General features: G+C 55.2%; 1 protein-coding gene across 2 annotated transcripts in view; it reads left to right on the plus strand.

Moving 5' to 3' along the window:
* Window positions 1-2,048: 2,048 nt before the first annotated feature.
* MAP2K2 (mitogen-activated protein kinase kinase 2) overlaps window positions 2,049-16,003 on the plus strand; it is a 29,748-nt gene continuing 15,793 nt past the window's right edge. The window contains exons 1-4 of one of the 2 annotated variants that reach the window (XM_070464969.1): window positions 2,049-2,437; window positions 6,085-6,295; window positions 10,583-10,729; window positions 15,596-15,673. In XM_070464969.1, the coding sequence (XP_070321070.1) occupies window positions 2,346-2,437; window positions 6,085-6,295; window positions 10,583-10,729; window positions 15,596-15,673 (528 nt within the window). In that variant the 5' untranslated portion in view covers window positions 2,049-2,345. The remainder of the gene's footprint in view (window positions 2,438-6,084; window positions 6,296-10,582; window positions 10,730-15,595; window positions 15,674-16,003) is intronic. The other variant, XM_020895314.2, reaches the window with a different exon arrangement.

Genomic DNA, 16,003 nt, shown 5'->3' on the forward strand with positions numbered 1-16,003 from the left:
TGTCCAACCCTTTGAGACCCCATGAACAGCAGCACACCAGGCCTCCCTGTCTATCACCAACTCCCGGGGTTTACCCAAACTCATGTCCATCGAGTCAGTGATGCCATTCAGCCATCTCATCCTCTGTCATCCCCTTCTCCTCCTGTCCCCAATCCCTCCCAGCATCAGGGTCTTTTCCGATGAGTCAACTCTTCTCATCAGGTAGCCAAAGGATTGGAGTTTCAGCTTCAGCATCAGTCCTTCCAATGAACACCCAGGACTGGTCTCCTTTAGGATGGACTGGTTGGATCTCCTTGCAGTCCAAGGGACTCTCAAAGGCTTGCAAATTAACTGTTAAAAGAATGACTGCAAGAACATCCCTGGTGGTCTAGTGGCTAAGACTGGTCACTCCCAATGTAGGGGTCCCAGGTTTGACTCCTGGTCAGGGAAGGAGATTCCACATGTTACAAGTAAGAGATCTCATGCTGCAACTTAAAAAAAGATACCTCATCTTCAATGACGATGGAAGATCCCAAGTGTCGCAACCAAGACCTGGTGCAGCCAAAAAATAAATATGAAAAGAAAAAAAAAAAAAAGACTGCAGGGTGGCCGGACAGGAAGTGGGCGAGACTGAGCCAGGGGAACCAGGGGACCTAAGCTGGACCTAGAAGAAGTGGATCTAATCTCCCTCCTCTATTTCTTCCCATGTGAAGATGCACCCCACCATGAAACATGCACAGGTGCTCAGAGATGTGAGCCCCCCCAAAAGCAATGTGGGAAGTCAACATTTTCCTATTTAAATGACTGTCCTTTATTCTCTCCCGTGTACTGCCTTTTTAAAATCGGTGCTAAAATCACTTTTCTTGTAAAATGGTTTAGCCATTGTGGAAAACATTATGATGATCCCTCAAAAAATTAAACATAGTGATTTCCTTGGTGGTCCAGTGGCTAAGACTCCACCCTCCCCAATGCAAGGGGCACGGGTTTGATCCCTGGTGAGGAAACTAGATCCCATATGCTGAAACTAACAGCACAGCTAATAATAATAATGTAATTTTTATTTAATTATGGAGCTAAAGATCCCACATGCTGCAATGGACCTGGTGCCGACAAATACTTTTAAAAAATTAAAACGTAGGGATGCCACATGATCCAACAATTCCACTTTTAAGTAGATACTCAAAATAATTGCAGGCAGGAATTTCAACAGATATTGGTACACCCTTGTCCATAGCAGCCCTATTCACAACAGCCAAAAGGGAGACACACCCAAAAGTCCATCAGTAGAAAAACCGAGAAACAAAATGTGGTCTAACCATGCAGTGGAACACTACTCAGCCTTAAAAAGGAAAGAAATTCTGACACATGCGAGAACATAATTGGACCTTGAGGATATATATGGACCTTGAAGATATTATACTGAGTGAAATAAGCCAGTCACAAAGGACAATTACTATAGAGTGGAGGTCTGGGGAAGTCAGTGTTTCATGGGGACAAAGCTTCAGTTTGGAAACTGAGAAAGTTCTGGAGATGTTCGCGGGGGATGGTTGCAAAACAGTGTGAACGTACTTAATGTCCCTGAGCCATGCACTTACCAGTGGTTAAGTTTTATATTAGGTATACTCACAACAACAAAAGTTTTAAAATGACGTCTCTTTCATGAAGGAATCATGGTAATTGACATTATGAGTTTACAGGACATGTTCATAATTGGCAAAAAGTCTTAAGTTGACTCTGACAACTTAAGTGTCCCGCAACTGTTGAGGATTTTGCTGGCTCACGCAGTCCCAGTCTGGAAACAGCAAGGTTCTGAGGGGCTGACCTCTCCCCCAAGCTCACTTGCCCACCGTATCCTGCCTGTCGCCCGGCCTCCACCTGCGTCCCTTCCTCGTACCTCAGGCGCATGCGCACTCGCTCGGTAGGAGGCGAGAGAGTGCGCACACTCCGGGCACAGTCTCGCGTCAATCTCCGCCCCTTTTGCCTGCGGGGAGGCAGCCCCAAGCTGGTGCGCATGCGTCGGGGCGAGGGGCGTGGCCCGCGCGGCTCCTCCTCAGGCGGTGGCTCTCGCGAGAGGCCGGCCCGCGATCTCGTAGCTCCCCCTCCCCTACCTCCGCCTCCCGGGCTCCTGCTGCAGCGTCAGCCCCTGTCCGGCTTCGGTGGCTGCGGCGGCCCCAATCCCGCCGCTTCAGCCCCGGCGACCGTTGGGGCCCCTCGCCCCAGATCCGCAGCACCGCCCATCCTCGTCTCCTCGGCGCCGGCCTAGGCCGCGGCCGCAGCCCCGGGCTCGCGTCGGTGCCGCCCGCTCCCGGCCCGCCCCCTATGGGCCCCGGCTAGAGGCGCCGCCGCCGCCGGCCCGCGGAGCCCCGATGCTGGCCCGGAGGAAGCCGGTGCTGCCGGCGCTCACCATCAACCCCGCCATCGCCGAGGGCCCGTCCCCCACTAGTGAGGGCGCCTCCGAGTGAGTGGGCCGGGCCGGGACCGGGGAGAAGACAGGATGTCGGGGGCGGGGGGGTGTCCCAGAGTCGCGAGGTCTGAGGCCGGGGTCGAGGAGAGAAGAGGGGAGAGGCCCCGAGTAGCGAGAGCTGGGAAGGGGGAGTCCCTGAAAGGAGGGGAGAGGGCCCAGGTAGCAAGGTCGGAGGAGGGGTCCCTGAAGAGGAGAGGAGAGGAGAGGATGAGGGACTCTGAGTATGATGTTGGCGGGAGGGGGTTCCTGAATGGTGAAATTGGGCTCGGGCAGGGTTCTTGCTGGGAGATGATGGTCTGATGGTGAATCGGTCCCTGCAGGGATAGTACGGGGATATGAGGCCCTACAGAGTGAAGCTATGGTAGTGATCCTCACCTGAGGGGAGAGGATGGGTCAGGGGTCCCTAGTAGTGAAATCGGAGGAAGGGGGAGGAGTCCCTGAGTAGTGATGTAGAGGGAAGGAAGGGGTCCTTGCATTCTAAGAACAGGGGCGCATGGGGTTTCTGAAAGGAGGAGATGGGGCAGGCAGGGTCCCTGGGAGTGAGCATGAGGTAGGGAGGTCGAAGAAAAGGGGAAGAGGGTGCCTGAGAGATGAGGGAGGGTCTCAGGGAATTTGGGGGGAAGGGAGCCTGAGAAGATTTTGCTGGTAGGGAGAGGAGCTGCTGAACCTGGGGAGAGTAGTGAGGCGTCCTGACAGGGGCAGAGAGGCTGGAGAAGTGGGGAGTGAGGGGGATTTGGAGGGCCAGAGGTGGGAGGAACTCATAGCAAGAAAGAAGTCAGGGGGCCTGCTGGGACCCCTGAAAAGCAAATGAACAGAGAAATTCTGAATTGAATGGATTGACAAATCCTTGAGGGGCTGGAGAAGTGGTGGTGGTGGTTTGAGGCCATGGAGGGGGACAGGAGGACTTGAGGGGAAAGAAGGGGACAGAGAAAGAACCTGGGCCTTTGGGGTTACCCGATGGCAGACTTGTCTTCAGAGCACATCCCTGACCTCCCCGCTTCGGCTCTCCATGCTGGAGCGGAACAGGACGGTCCTAGAAACCCCTGGCCGGGGTCTGTGTGCCTTGCTCATGGTGTGATCTGTGAGAACCCAGAGGTGATGGGAGATTGGCATGTTTGGTGCCTCTCAGGGGAATTGGCCTCCCTGTAACCAAATGATGGAGGAGCACCTTGATGCACATGTGTGTAAGTTCACATCTTTCTCTGTCCCCGAGGGTGCAGCTCAATGTGGGGACGCGTTCCTGATTCTCAAAAAATTCTCTTATTCTAGGGACTTCTCTGACAGTCCAATGGTTAAGACCCCAAGCTTCCAATGCAGGAGACAGAGGTTCAATCCTTGGTCAGGGAACTAAGATCCCACAAGCAGTGAGGCTCAGCCCCTTCACCCCCCCGCCAGAAAAATCCACTTATTCTTACAAGAGAACTCCTTCATCATAGTTTCTTTCTCTCTCTTTTTTTTCTTAAAATGTGATCTGTGATTTCCATCCCTTCAAGAATTCCCCCATTAGAAGAATCCGGCCATTGGAATTCCAGGGTGTTGTTTTGTTTTTTAATAACCACAGTGCCGTTGCCATTAAATGTAAGATGGATTAATCAGCTGACTCCAGAGTGCATTTTAGATGTCTGTTGGGCAGGCTGAAGACTTTCCAGGGTCTGAGGGTCTGGCCACAAAAGCTGCCTCTTCAGCCCTTCAGTGGAGGAGTCATGGCACATATATTTACTCCTTTGCCTCCCCTCCTCTGTCCATCACATCCTTCTTCCCCCTTTATCCAGGTCCTGGCTCAGGTGGCCGCTCCTGTGAGCCCAGGCTTTGCAGGCAGACTGGACACAGGTGTCATTCACTCCAGCCTACGCCACTTCCTTAACCTGTGATCCTCAGACAGGTTACCGACCCTCTGAGCCTTCTCCCTCCCTTAAGGGCTGGGGTCTGCAAGAGACTTGCCTCCCAGGAGGACCCTGAGAACTCAGCAAACTGGTTAAAGCTCTGGTACCTGCTCACGATGTGGCACCTACCTCCCAGCGACCTTTTCTTGCTACCAGCTCAGGTTGACATCACCCAGCGGCAGGTCATCTTGCTCTGGGGTGTCCTTTTGCTCACATCTCTTTAAGTTGTAGGCAAGTCATGATTGATCTTGGGGATTGGAAGGTTCCTGCCAGGACTCCAGTCTCCTCCTTTATCTCCTGCTTGAATCCCCCCTAAAAGGTCTTCCCCAGCTGGGTGGTCAGCTTTGGCCTAAATGCCCTGGAGACGGACTTCCCTGGAAGCCCAGTGGTTAGGGCTCTGAGCTTCCACTGCAGGGGACACAGGTTTGATCCCTGGTTGGGGAACTAAGATCCCATGTGCTGCACAGGGTGGCCATTAAATAAATTTATAAATTGTATAAATGCCCTGGGGAGTGGTGGCTGGGGGCCACTTCTTCTTCTCTAGAGCTGCACTTAACTGTTTGGCTCGAGCCCCTGGCTCTTGACACACGGTGTGAGCAAATTCAGGGGAGCTGTAAGCATAATATGCTTTCCAGATTAGTTCATTTCACCTGATTTTTTTTAATGTGGCTAGAATTTTTTTAATTGCACACATAGCTTATGTTCTTTTTCTTAAAAAAAAAAAAATTACTTGGTTGCATCTGGTCTTAGTTGTGGCACATGGGATCTTTAGTTGTGGCCTGCAGGCTTAGTTGCTCCACGGCATGTGGGATCTTAGTTCCCTGACCGGAGATTGAACCCACGTCCCCCGCATTGCACGGTGGATTCTTAACCCCTGGGCAACCAGGGAAGTCCCTGTTTTTCTCTTTCAGGCAGCCCCGAGTTAGTCCTTGTGGGCACTGAGCATTGAGCTCGTGTCCACCTGCCGGTTACAGGGAGCTGCCTTCAACTCCAGGATTTGGTTCAAAGTCAAGTCACCAGGGAAAATAGCATACTGTCATTTCCTTTGAAAGTTCCCTAAATCACCCAATAAAGTGTCATATATGTGGTTGGTTTTTAATCACCAGGTCTAGGAATGTGTGTGCGTATAAACACCTAATGTTTACAGTAATGCTTGGGATATAATAAGCGCATGCTGGCGGAACGGAATGCCCTGCATTTGTCCGCACCGTTTATAAATTATGCCCCTGTCTTTCCCCGTCCAGTGGCTGTGTGTAATCCATTTAAATTAGAGGCACGGGTGTAGCAGCTTCTTGTCCTCCTCTAGGTTCTGGTTCTTTGCTCTGAGGCCATTCTGAGTCTCAGTTTGCTCCTTCATCCTCATGAAAAATCCTGGGGACCTCCACTCCCTGACCCCTGGGCTTCTCCCCATGGGTCCTTCATCTCCTTCCCATGTGGCCCGAGGCTTTGTGTCAGGAAAGAGGCCTCCTGGGTCTGATATCAGAGCCATCGACCTACAGCTCATCCCCGAGATCTCCTAACCTTTATGATGTGGTGAGAAGTGGCTAGTTCTCTGGGAGGCCAGCTGTGTGTCTGGATTTTCTGTCTTTCCTACCAGATGGTAGGCTCTTGAAGCACAAGAGACAAGTCTGATTCACCTGCTGGCCCCAAACCCCAGGGCCCAGGATGCAGTGGTGATACGGTGACCCTGGCTCAGACCGAGTCGTCTTCTGGTGGCTCGCTCACTCTGGCTCACCCTTGCTCTCGGGGTCTCTGCAGAGCACACCTGGTGGACCTCCAGAAGAAGCTAGAGGAGCTAGAGCTTGACGAGCAGCAGAAGAAGCGGCTGGAAGCCTTCCTTACCCAGAAGGCCAAAGTCGGCGAACTCAAGGACGATGACTTCGAACGGATCTCTGAGCTGGGAGCCGGCAATGGCGGAGTGGTCACCAAGGTCCAGCACAGACCTTCGGGCCTCATCATGGCCAGAAAGGTGAGCCACAGGTGGCAGTAGGGAGACTGCTCTGTCCCTATGCTCTGTGGGCGCCGGTGGTCAGTGGTCCGGGCAGGTTCCCTGGAGATGGGAGGGAAGGTTGAAGGGTGCAGGCATCTTTTTTCTGATTGACTCCTGGGCTCAGAGGCCCTATCCCCCAGCTTGGGTTCTAGTTAGACTGTGGCAATGCAGGCTTGCCTCACGCAGCTCCTCCTCTAAGACCACCCTCTGCCATCCCGGCTGTGGCTACAGTTCAGATTCACAGGAATGGACTGGCTTGAGAAAGGAGCAGATGGAAGAGAGGAGAGTCAGGTGCCCTTAGAGCCGGCTGCCCCCTGACATCAGAGCCAGAAGAAAGCTCTGCCCACCAAGACTGGCTGCTGGGAGCGATGGTCACTTTTGGGGGATGGGGTCCGAACGACACGTGTTAGCCAGTGTTCTCCAGAGAGGGGGAACCTCTGGGGGCATGGCGGGGAAGAGTAGACACTGGCTCGGGCAGTCATAGGGGCTGGCAGGTCTGAAGTCGGCAGGGCAGGCCTGTGGGCTCCAGACCCAGGGAAGAGCTGAATCTGGAGGTGGATCCCATCCCTTCTTGGAAGGCTTTCACCTGATTGGATAAGGCCCACCACTTAGAGGGTCACCTGCTTCCTTCAGAGTCTGATGATTCCCATGTTAAATCACATCTAAAAATACCTCCACAGTGACTTCTAGATGGGTGCCTGACCCAACAACTGGGTGCCATGGCCTTACCATGGGGTCATGTGAAGTGACCATCACCTCCCTGTTCAGTGCAGACCCTGATGATGAGACAACCCTCATCGGGCCTGCTGTGTGGCTGCCCTCCTGGTCTGTGGGGGAGGGTCCCTGAGAGACATCAGGGGTGGGGAACAGGAGGAGGTCCCCACCGGGGGACAGTGACTCCTGCACACGTCCCCAGGGCCGTTGTGTTGACGTAGAGAGCCCCCTCTTTGGATCCCATCATCTGGACCCTGTGGTTTCTGAATCGCATTCTTGGACACCTGACCACCCCGTACCCTGGGGACGGGATCTGTGCAGGGCCCGCTTTTCCTGGGAGATGTGCACTTGGGGCTTCCGCTGGGGTCTATCGCTTGGCTGTCTGCCTGCCGAGCCCCTCCCTCCTGAAATGTACAACCCCTCGTTTTTATTTCTGTCTGCTTTCTGCAGGCCGCCTTTTCCAAACCAGAGTAGCCCCAGAAATCCCTGCTCTCCCCGAAGCACCCCCCCACTCCGGGGAGCAGAAGGGCAGCCATGAAATTCAGACAGCAGTGGGGGGTGGGAGGGACTTGAACTCAGAGTGCTCCTCAGGGTCGGAAGGGTCTTCAGGTTGGCCAGGACTCTTACAGGCGGTAGATAACCTGACTTATATAACCACGGATTTTTGAGAGTTTATCTACAGCTTTCTTAAAGCCTGTGAAGTGGGGCTTCAGAGTTTGAAGTTGGAGAGGTGGGCAGGTGTAGTCTAGCTAGTAGCCCTGCTCCATGTATGTCTGTGCCCCGCTTTGACTCCTGCCTCGGTCACAGACTCTCTTTGCTGTTTTTGCAACTTTCCTGATCTTCTATAATCCTTTGAAAATAAAAACTTTGGTGGGGAGGGAGAGGAAGGGACTTCCCCTAGCAGTGCAGTGGTTAGAACTTGGCACTTTCACTGCCAGGGCCAGGGTTCAATCCCTCATTGGGAAACTGACTCCAAAAACAGAAAGAAAGGAAAAAAGAAGGGTCCAAAAACTCGGGGGGGAGTGGGTCTCAGATTTTGTTCTGCGTCAGGCATGATCTCCTCTGGTTGCCTGTGGCCTGTGCAGCCATGCACCCAGGGTCACACAGTTCAGGGAGACCTTCCCCGGTGGCCCTGGAGCCCTCAACTGGTCTGTGGGGGTCCAGAGCTCCTGGAAGGCCAGTTCACCCCAAAGGCCTGTTTGCTGGTATCCAGCCAAGGACACAGGTGGGGAAATAGACATGACACAGTGTTTGAGGCTGTTTGAGGCTCAGTGACTTCCTTCCTCCACTACCCTTGGTGGAATTCCGAGTTCCCAGGAAGCTGAGTCTGAATTCCATGCATTCCAAGAGTGTGAGCTTATCAGATGGCTCAGGTGTGAGGGTGAAGGTGGGGCTGGCCGGCAGGATCAGCAGGGATCCTGCCGAGGGCTGTGGTCCCTCCTGGCCCTCTGATGGGCAGGGCAGTATCCTGAGCAGTTCCACAGGAGCAGTGAGGCCAGTCCCACAAGACCCAAGGGAGCTGGTCTCCAAAGGTTCTCTGGACTCCAGCGTGGCATCCCGACTCCTGCATCCTGAGTCCCAATGGACTCAGAGTGTGTTGTGCCCAGGGCTCTCCTGATTTCCTGTGCTCCCAGCAAAGGAATGTGTGTTCAGCCTCTGTATGTGTCCCTCCCCTCAGCCCCACTGGCTTTAGGAACGGAGGTTACAGGCCTACCCAAGGCCATGTCCCAACACTGGCCACCTTCTTTGGAGTGATGGCCCTGAGTCAAAGCTGGCACAGAACCTCAGTCTTCATTCTCGTGCCCGTAGACCAGCAGCTCTGTTCTCCTGAGGACCTGAGGCTGAGCTGGCTGCTGTCTGGCTTGGACTTGAATCCTCTTGGGTCTGTTCTTTGCAGTTGACCTAGTCTGTGGGCACGTGCTGGGTATCCCCTCACAAGAGAGAGCCATCCTGCTGGGGTTGGCCGTGGGAAGGCACGCTGTCTGAGAGCCTGCGACCAGAGCTCGGCTCTGCAGGCAACCTGCAAGTAGAGGTGGGAGGTTTTGCCTGGGGGCCTCGTGGGCACCAGGCACCGTGTTGCCAGAGTCTCCCACAGTTCTCCAGGTTTTGAGGGGCATTCATGTGGGTCCCACACATACACTGTGCCCCCTGAACTTGGCCCACACCCCTCCAATAGGCCGCTCTCTGTCCTTCCACCTGGCACCCCCACCATCCCTTGTCCATCTGGCTGAGTCCCACCCATCCTTTGAGACCTGGCCTCAGTGTCACCGGAATCCTGGGGCACCTGTCTGTGATTCCTCCATCAGCACCTCTACCACCTGGGGTTGCTCTGCCTGTGTCTCACCCATTCCCGGTGGCATGTCCCCTCCAAGCAGGACCTTCTCTGCTGTCTGCTCATCACTGGCCTTGCGCGTAATCAACTGCACAGAAATGTCTGTTGAGTTGGTCACGTTCAGGTAGCTGGGCTCTGGCTCTGCCTCTCTGACAGGGGTGGGTGGGAATTATACCTTTGCCTTGTTGTATTGCAGTGGCTGGGGCACCTGGGACTCTGAGCAGCCAGGTCAGCGATCTACAGCCTGGCTCTCTACTGCCAGGCATCTTGGCTTCCTTGGAGTTTGTAGCTGGGCGTTGCTCTGGGCCCTTTGTCAACTGTCTTCTGCATCTCTAGGCGGTCCTTTCCTTCCTTGTCTTTCCAGGTATCATGATGAATTTGGTGACAATCCTTTCTGTCGACTTGAACTCAAGGGAAGGGGAGCCAGGCTCCCAGGGGGGCAGCGGAAGGCTCTCTTTGGTCTTTTGGCTGGCAGGGGAAGGGGAACCCACCCCGACGAGGGGCAGCGGTGAAGCGATTGCCCCGTCGAACAGGGCACTGCTGGGTCTGCTTGTGGGAAGGGCTGACACTCTGTACAGTTTGATTCACAGAGCTCCCCCTGTTACCAAGTGGACAGTGTTGCCTCTGATGATACTTTTTTTAAACATCTCTAATGAGATGTAATTCACCTACCATACAATTGACCCTTTTAGAGTATTTAACTCAGTGATTTTTAGTATATTCATGGAGCTGTGCATCCATCACCATCATCAATTTCAGAACATTTTCATCACCCCAAAATGCATTCCATCCCCATGAGCAGTCACTCCCCTGCCCCACCCTCAGGCCCTGGCAATCAGAGACCCACTGTCAGTGTCTGAGGATCAGCCTGTTCAGGACGTTTCCCATTAGTGGAATCACACCCTGTGTATCCTTCTGTGTCTGCTCCTCTCACTTAGCATTATGTTCTCAGGCCACATCCATGTGATAGCGAGTGTCGGGGCTTCTCTCCTCGTCATGGCTGAGTGATGCTTCCATGCGTGGAGGGACAGCATCCTCGGCCTGTCTCTCCTTCAGTTGATTCAGGGCGTACAGGTTGCTCCCACCTTCCAGATTCTGTGAACATTCCCGTTCAAGTCTGCACTTGGGTGTGCATCCTCGGCTCCCAGGTAGGTGAGTGACCCCTCCTTTCCGGCCCCCTCAGCCGTGTGGCCCTGACCCCGCCCCCACCTCCCCTGCAGCTGATCCACCTGGAGATCAAGCCGGCCATCCGGAACCAGATCATTCGAGAGCTGCAAGTGCTGCACGAGTGCAACTCCCCATACATCGTGGGCTTCTATGGGGCCTTCTACAGCGACGGCGAGATCAGCATCTGCATGGAGCACATGGTGAGCCCACCCTGCTAGAGCCCTGGCCTGTTCCGGGGGTCCTACTGCAGGTGGGAGGCGGTGCAGCTCTGTACACACTGCACATAGCTTCCTTCATTTCTTAAGCACCACATAGCCTCCTCTCAATTTTGCTTTCTCCCCGGATCCATGGGAGACACTGCTCTCTGTGGGCTCAGAGCTGGCCCCATCTTGTTCCCTCCGTTGGTCGTCCCGGCGTCCATGTGCACCCATCGGGTAATTTATGAAGCACTATTTCCGGACACTGAGGTTGTTTCCAGTCCCTGCCGCGTTATGAATAATGCTACATTGAAAGTCCTTGCACCTGGGACTTCCCTGGTGGTCCGGTAGTGAAGACTCTGTGCATCCGCTGAAAGGGATGTGAGTTCAATCCCCGGTCAGGGAACTAAGATCCCACACACTATGTGGTGCTGCCAAAAAAACCAGGAAAGTCTGTGAACCTGAGCAGGCCCACCTGGGGAGGGCTGCTCAAAGAAATGCTCGAGCACGTTTCCCTGTAGCCCTGTAGCCGGAGTGTGTGGTCTGGGAACACAGCTCAGCCCCATGGGGACCAGGCCTCTGTAGTGGAGGGTGGGCGCCCATCTCCTTTAAACCATGGCTGATTCCTATGCACCCTGTCATTAAGGAACTCTGGTCTCAAGGCTCAGAAATGGGTGGGATTGAATGTCATGAAAGCAGAAGTGGTCAGAGCTGAAGGCTTCTGGAGGAAACACTGCCGGCCCTCTGCCACCCGCCCTCAGCAGGTAGAGCCCTGCCCGAGCCCAGCCGTCCAGGCCTCGGCCCTCAGGGGCCCTTGCAAAACCAGGATGCAGTGTGGCTTTCAGTAGGCAGCTTCCGTTACGCCCGGCCTCCAGCGTACTGTCCTCTCTGATGGTTTTGTAATGAAGGCAGGAAACGAATTTAAGCAAGAGCCCGCCAGGAATGTATGTGAGCCACAGGGAGGGTTCCCCCCCAGCTGCTTTGCCCTCGCCTGGCAGTGTCCAGTGGGTGCCCCTTACTGGCGAGAAGGTGGTCGTATCTGCCCACCCACCTGGCCACCTCCTTGCAGATGAGAGTCAGGCAGAGTCAGGGCGAGAAATGGACGTGAAGTCACTCTGGTCTGAGGAGGCCTCTGCTGTACTGTAGTGAACCCCCCACTCCCACCCCCACCTCTCTCCTTCTTCCCTTCCCCCTGCCCCCCACCTCCTCTCTTTGTTTTTGGCTGCAGCACACAGGCATGGTACATGCAATCTTAGTTCCCCAACCAGGGATCAAACCTGCACTCCCCGCTTTGGAAGCACGGGGTCGTTAAGACATTAAGCTGGACGTTCCCCCAGCTCCTCTTCAGCCACCCCCACCCCTGCTCCCTGGATATCCTGAGTCAGGAGGCTCCTCTCTCCTGGCAAAGGAGAGGCAGCGTCCCAGCCCCGCCCCTCTTCTTCCCCCTCCATTCTCAGTGGGTGTGAAGCATCGGTTCCTGTGAGGCTCCTTCCCGGAGCACACATGATGCTGGGGGGATGCTGGGCTCATGCTTTAAGCTCCTGGTTGGGCTCTTCTGGTTCACTTTCATAGCAAGCATAAGAAGATGGTGGACATGTAGATCACACACAAACTCTGAGACATGGGCTCCAGTGTGGCCCGTGCACCCTGCTTTCTGCTAACAGACCCACAGAGCTGAACCTTAGGGAGGGGGCGCTCTAGGCGGGGAGGGTGTGAGGCAGGACAAGACAACAGAAAGCAGTGAGAGAGCCCGAACCAGTCATGCCCTTGGGATCCTGCACTTGGTGGTGAGGGGGCACTTGCAGTCCCCCCACCTCCCTTCACGGGACTCTGGAAGAATGTCACACTGTGTCTGTCTGAGGGGGTGAGGATGGGGCAAGGTTTTGCCTGTACGCAGGGTCCTCCTCTCCCACCTGAGCGCTTCCAGCTCTAGCTTGTGGAAAAAGCCTCCCAGCTGTGATGAGCAACCCCAATTCAGCCCAGAAGGAGAAACTCACCTGCCAGTGCGGAAAACAGCAGAATTGGCGGCTGCCCCGGCACCCAGACCCATTCCCGGGGGAAACAAGGGGCCTGGACCAGTGGACAGTGGTGTCTCGGGCTGCAGCGGCCAGGGAGCAGCTGACAGACCACTCAGAGGCACCTCTTGGTACTTCTTGGCCTGCAGTCAAAGCTACCAAAGAATGCAGTCCCTTTTCTATAATAATGAAAAATCAGATGTGTCCTTCAGCAAAGGGGAGGTAAAGAATGACAGCAGGCAACTTTCCAGGGGAGAAATGAAACCCACAGGTACGCTCCGGAGGAGCAGTCCTTCAGGAGGAAAGTGTGTATCATACGAACCCACAGATGAATGGACAGACAGACAGGATGAAGACGCGGTCTTCCTCTGTGCACATGAATGTATGTGCAGGAGCATGGAAGAATCTGGAAGAAAATAAGTCACACTTTGGGAAGGCTGGTGGAATTGCTGGGAGATCAGGGTGCAGTTCATCTGCGTTTGAATTTTTAAGAGGAATGTATCAGGTTTCTTTGGAGGTCCAGTGTTTAAGAATCCGCCCACCAGTGCAGGGGACACGGGTTCAATCCCTGGTCCAGGAAGAGTCCACACACCCTGGAGTAGCTAAGCCTGTGCACCACAGCTGAGCCCGAGCTCTGGAGCCTGTGCTCCGCCCCCAGGAGAAGCCGCCGCAGTGAGAAGCTCTCACATGGCAACAAAGACCCAGGGCAGCCAAAAACAAATTTTTAAAAATCTTAAAAAAAAATGTACTAAAAGAAGGATGTATTCACGTTCTCCCTTCTCAATGAGCGGAGGGCTTTGGGATGCTCAGAGGACACAGAGGCAAATTGAAAGCTCACAGTCATGCATAAGGAGTGAGACCCGGGCTCAGAGGGACCTTGCCGTGGGGCCTCTCATACCACATCCTGTCTGATGTCTCCTCAGCTGTGGACCCGGGGCTCCCCACTGGGCGATGTGGAGGCCCTTCATGGTTGTCACAGCCAGGGAGATGGTTCTGGGGAGCAGGGATGCTGCCCATGGCGCCCAGGACGGTACCTCACAGAGAATGGCCCATTCTAATGTTGGGGGTGAGGTGAAGAAGAACCTCACTGTGTTCTGAGCCACCTCGAGACCCCATCCTGGGGCCTCTCCTGGCCCCATCTCCGCATGAATGTTCGCCCTGAACACTGTCCCACAGACATATCACAGCCCTTCGGAAAATCAGGAGCCAAGTCGAAAAGAGACCACGATCCTTTCCAAACATTCCTTTAAGGTTGAGAACAGGAGAAGAAGGGCTTCCCTGGCGGTCCAATGGTTAAGAGTCCGCCTGCGAGTCTGGGGGGACACAGGTTCCATCCCTAGTCCAGGAAGATCCCACATGCCATGGAGCAACTGAGCCCGTACCCCACAACTACTGAGCCTGTGTTCGAGAGCCCATGCTCCACAAGAGAAGCCACCGCAGTGAGAAGCCTGCACACGACAACGAAGAAAAGCCCCTGCTTGCCGCAACTAAAGAAAGCCCAAGGGTAGTGGTGAAGACCCAGCACAGGCAAAAATAAATAAATAGTTTTTTTTTTTTTTTTTTTAATGAGAAGAAAAGGAATTCCCATCTCACCAAGCATGTAGAATGGGGCTGGGCCAGCAGCCTGTCTGCTGGGTGCACCAGGCCGCCTGGTTCCGTGGGTTCCTCTCCAGCCACACCCACTGTGGGTGTGTGCACGGTCACTCACCCTCAGTTTGGGGCAAGTCCATAGAGCCTGCATGGATTCCTAAAGTGTCAGAGGGCCTGGGGTTTTCCAGAACTCTCAGCACAGCCCTTCTCACCAGACACAGTGGGGACAGAGTGCTCAGAAGGGGGACTAGGCATCCCCGAGGCTGCAATCTTCTTCCCCACCCCCCAGCGAAGTGAGAGGCCTCCTGAGGCAGCAGGTGGCCACAGGGGCCTGGAGCAGGGGAGAGAGAAAACAGGCTGTCCTCCCAGCCTCGAGTTCCCATTTTGACCACCTCTGCCAGCATCCCCCAGGTCTAGCTCTGGCTGCCAGACACCCTGGGGGGGTTTGCGTGTGGCCAAGCGGTGCTGTGGGCCGGTTGGCGACCCCTGGGGTTGTGGTCTCCACGTTTACACAAGACCTTGCACAAGGCCCTGGGTTTCTGTCGTTTCCTCATTAGCTTGTGGATTTGGGCCCTGCCCGGGTCGGGGAGCTGACTAGGGTGACCTGTGTCAGGTCCTTTGCTGGACGTACCAGGGGCAGGTCAGTGAGCAGTGACTGTCGCTTGCTCCCCTTCCCCTGTGCCCATCAGCCATCAGGCCTTCCTGGCGGAGCTGGGGAGGCTTCGGCCAGGGAGCAGTGAGGGAACCCATGGGCTTGGCCTCCCTTCTGTGCTGGGCACTTGTGCTGGCACCCCTGTGGCCTCGCTCCCCTTTCCACGGCCATGGCCAGCTTGCTGGAAGGGGACCCAGGCCCCAGAGCTGCAAGCCCACTTGGATACACTCTCTGGTGCTCTGGCTGTGAGCTCGACTTCTAGCCCGTGGAGCAGTGGCCTCTGTGGCTGTGCTCTGCCTGCCACTACCTGGCAGCCTCAGGAAGGTTGAGTCCTATTGTCCAGCCAGGGCCTGGGTTCCAGGAAGCTCAGCCACCTGGGAGCATGGTGGCAGCCTTTCTGCTTCTTGAGCCCCTGAAGCAGTGGGAGTCCCTGCCTTGGGCCCACGAGTCGCCTCTGGCTGTGGTCTGGCTTCTTTCCTGCAGACATGAGTGGCTACCCGCTCGCCAGGAGCCTGGGAAGTGGTTTGTTTTCCAGCGTACTGCTCTGGTGTCCCAAGGCCCTGACCTGGCAATGGCTCAGAGCAGCTCGCCTGTCCCCTGTGCTGTCCCCAGGATGGTGGCTCCCTGGACCAGGTGTTGAAAGAAGCCAAGAGAATCCCCGAAGAGATCCTGGGCAAGGTCAGCATCGCGGTAAGTGTGTAGGCACGCTCCTGGCCCTGCACTCTCAGGGTTCATTACTGCTCTTCCCCGCTTCTAGGAGCCCCTGGAAGCCAGTGGTGGGCATCAGCGTGGCCCCCTTCAAAGGGGCAGAGGTGCCGTTGCCAGCCTCCACCAGCTGCGTGCCTGAGCAGGCCAAGTCCCTTTGCCCATGAAGTGGGGTAACGCTCCCCAGCCCATGCAGGCCTTGGGCGAGGGGAGGAGACGCTGTGACCCCAGACACGTGGTGTCCCACGGTGCTGTCATCGTTGACTGTGGCCTCGCTGACTCGGTGAAATAGCCTCTCCGTCCTTCACCCTGTCA

This window comes from Odocoileus virginianus, chromosome 3, assembly GCF_023699985.2.
Source record: "Odocoileus virginianus isolate 20LAN1187 ecotype Illinois chromosome 3, Ovbor_1.2, whole genome shotgun sequence".
Taxonomy (NCBI): Eukaryota; Metazoa; Chordata; class Mammalia; order Artiodactyla; family Cervidae; genus Odocoileus; species Odocoileus virginianus.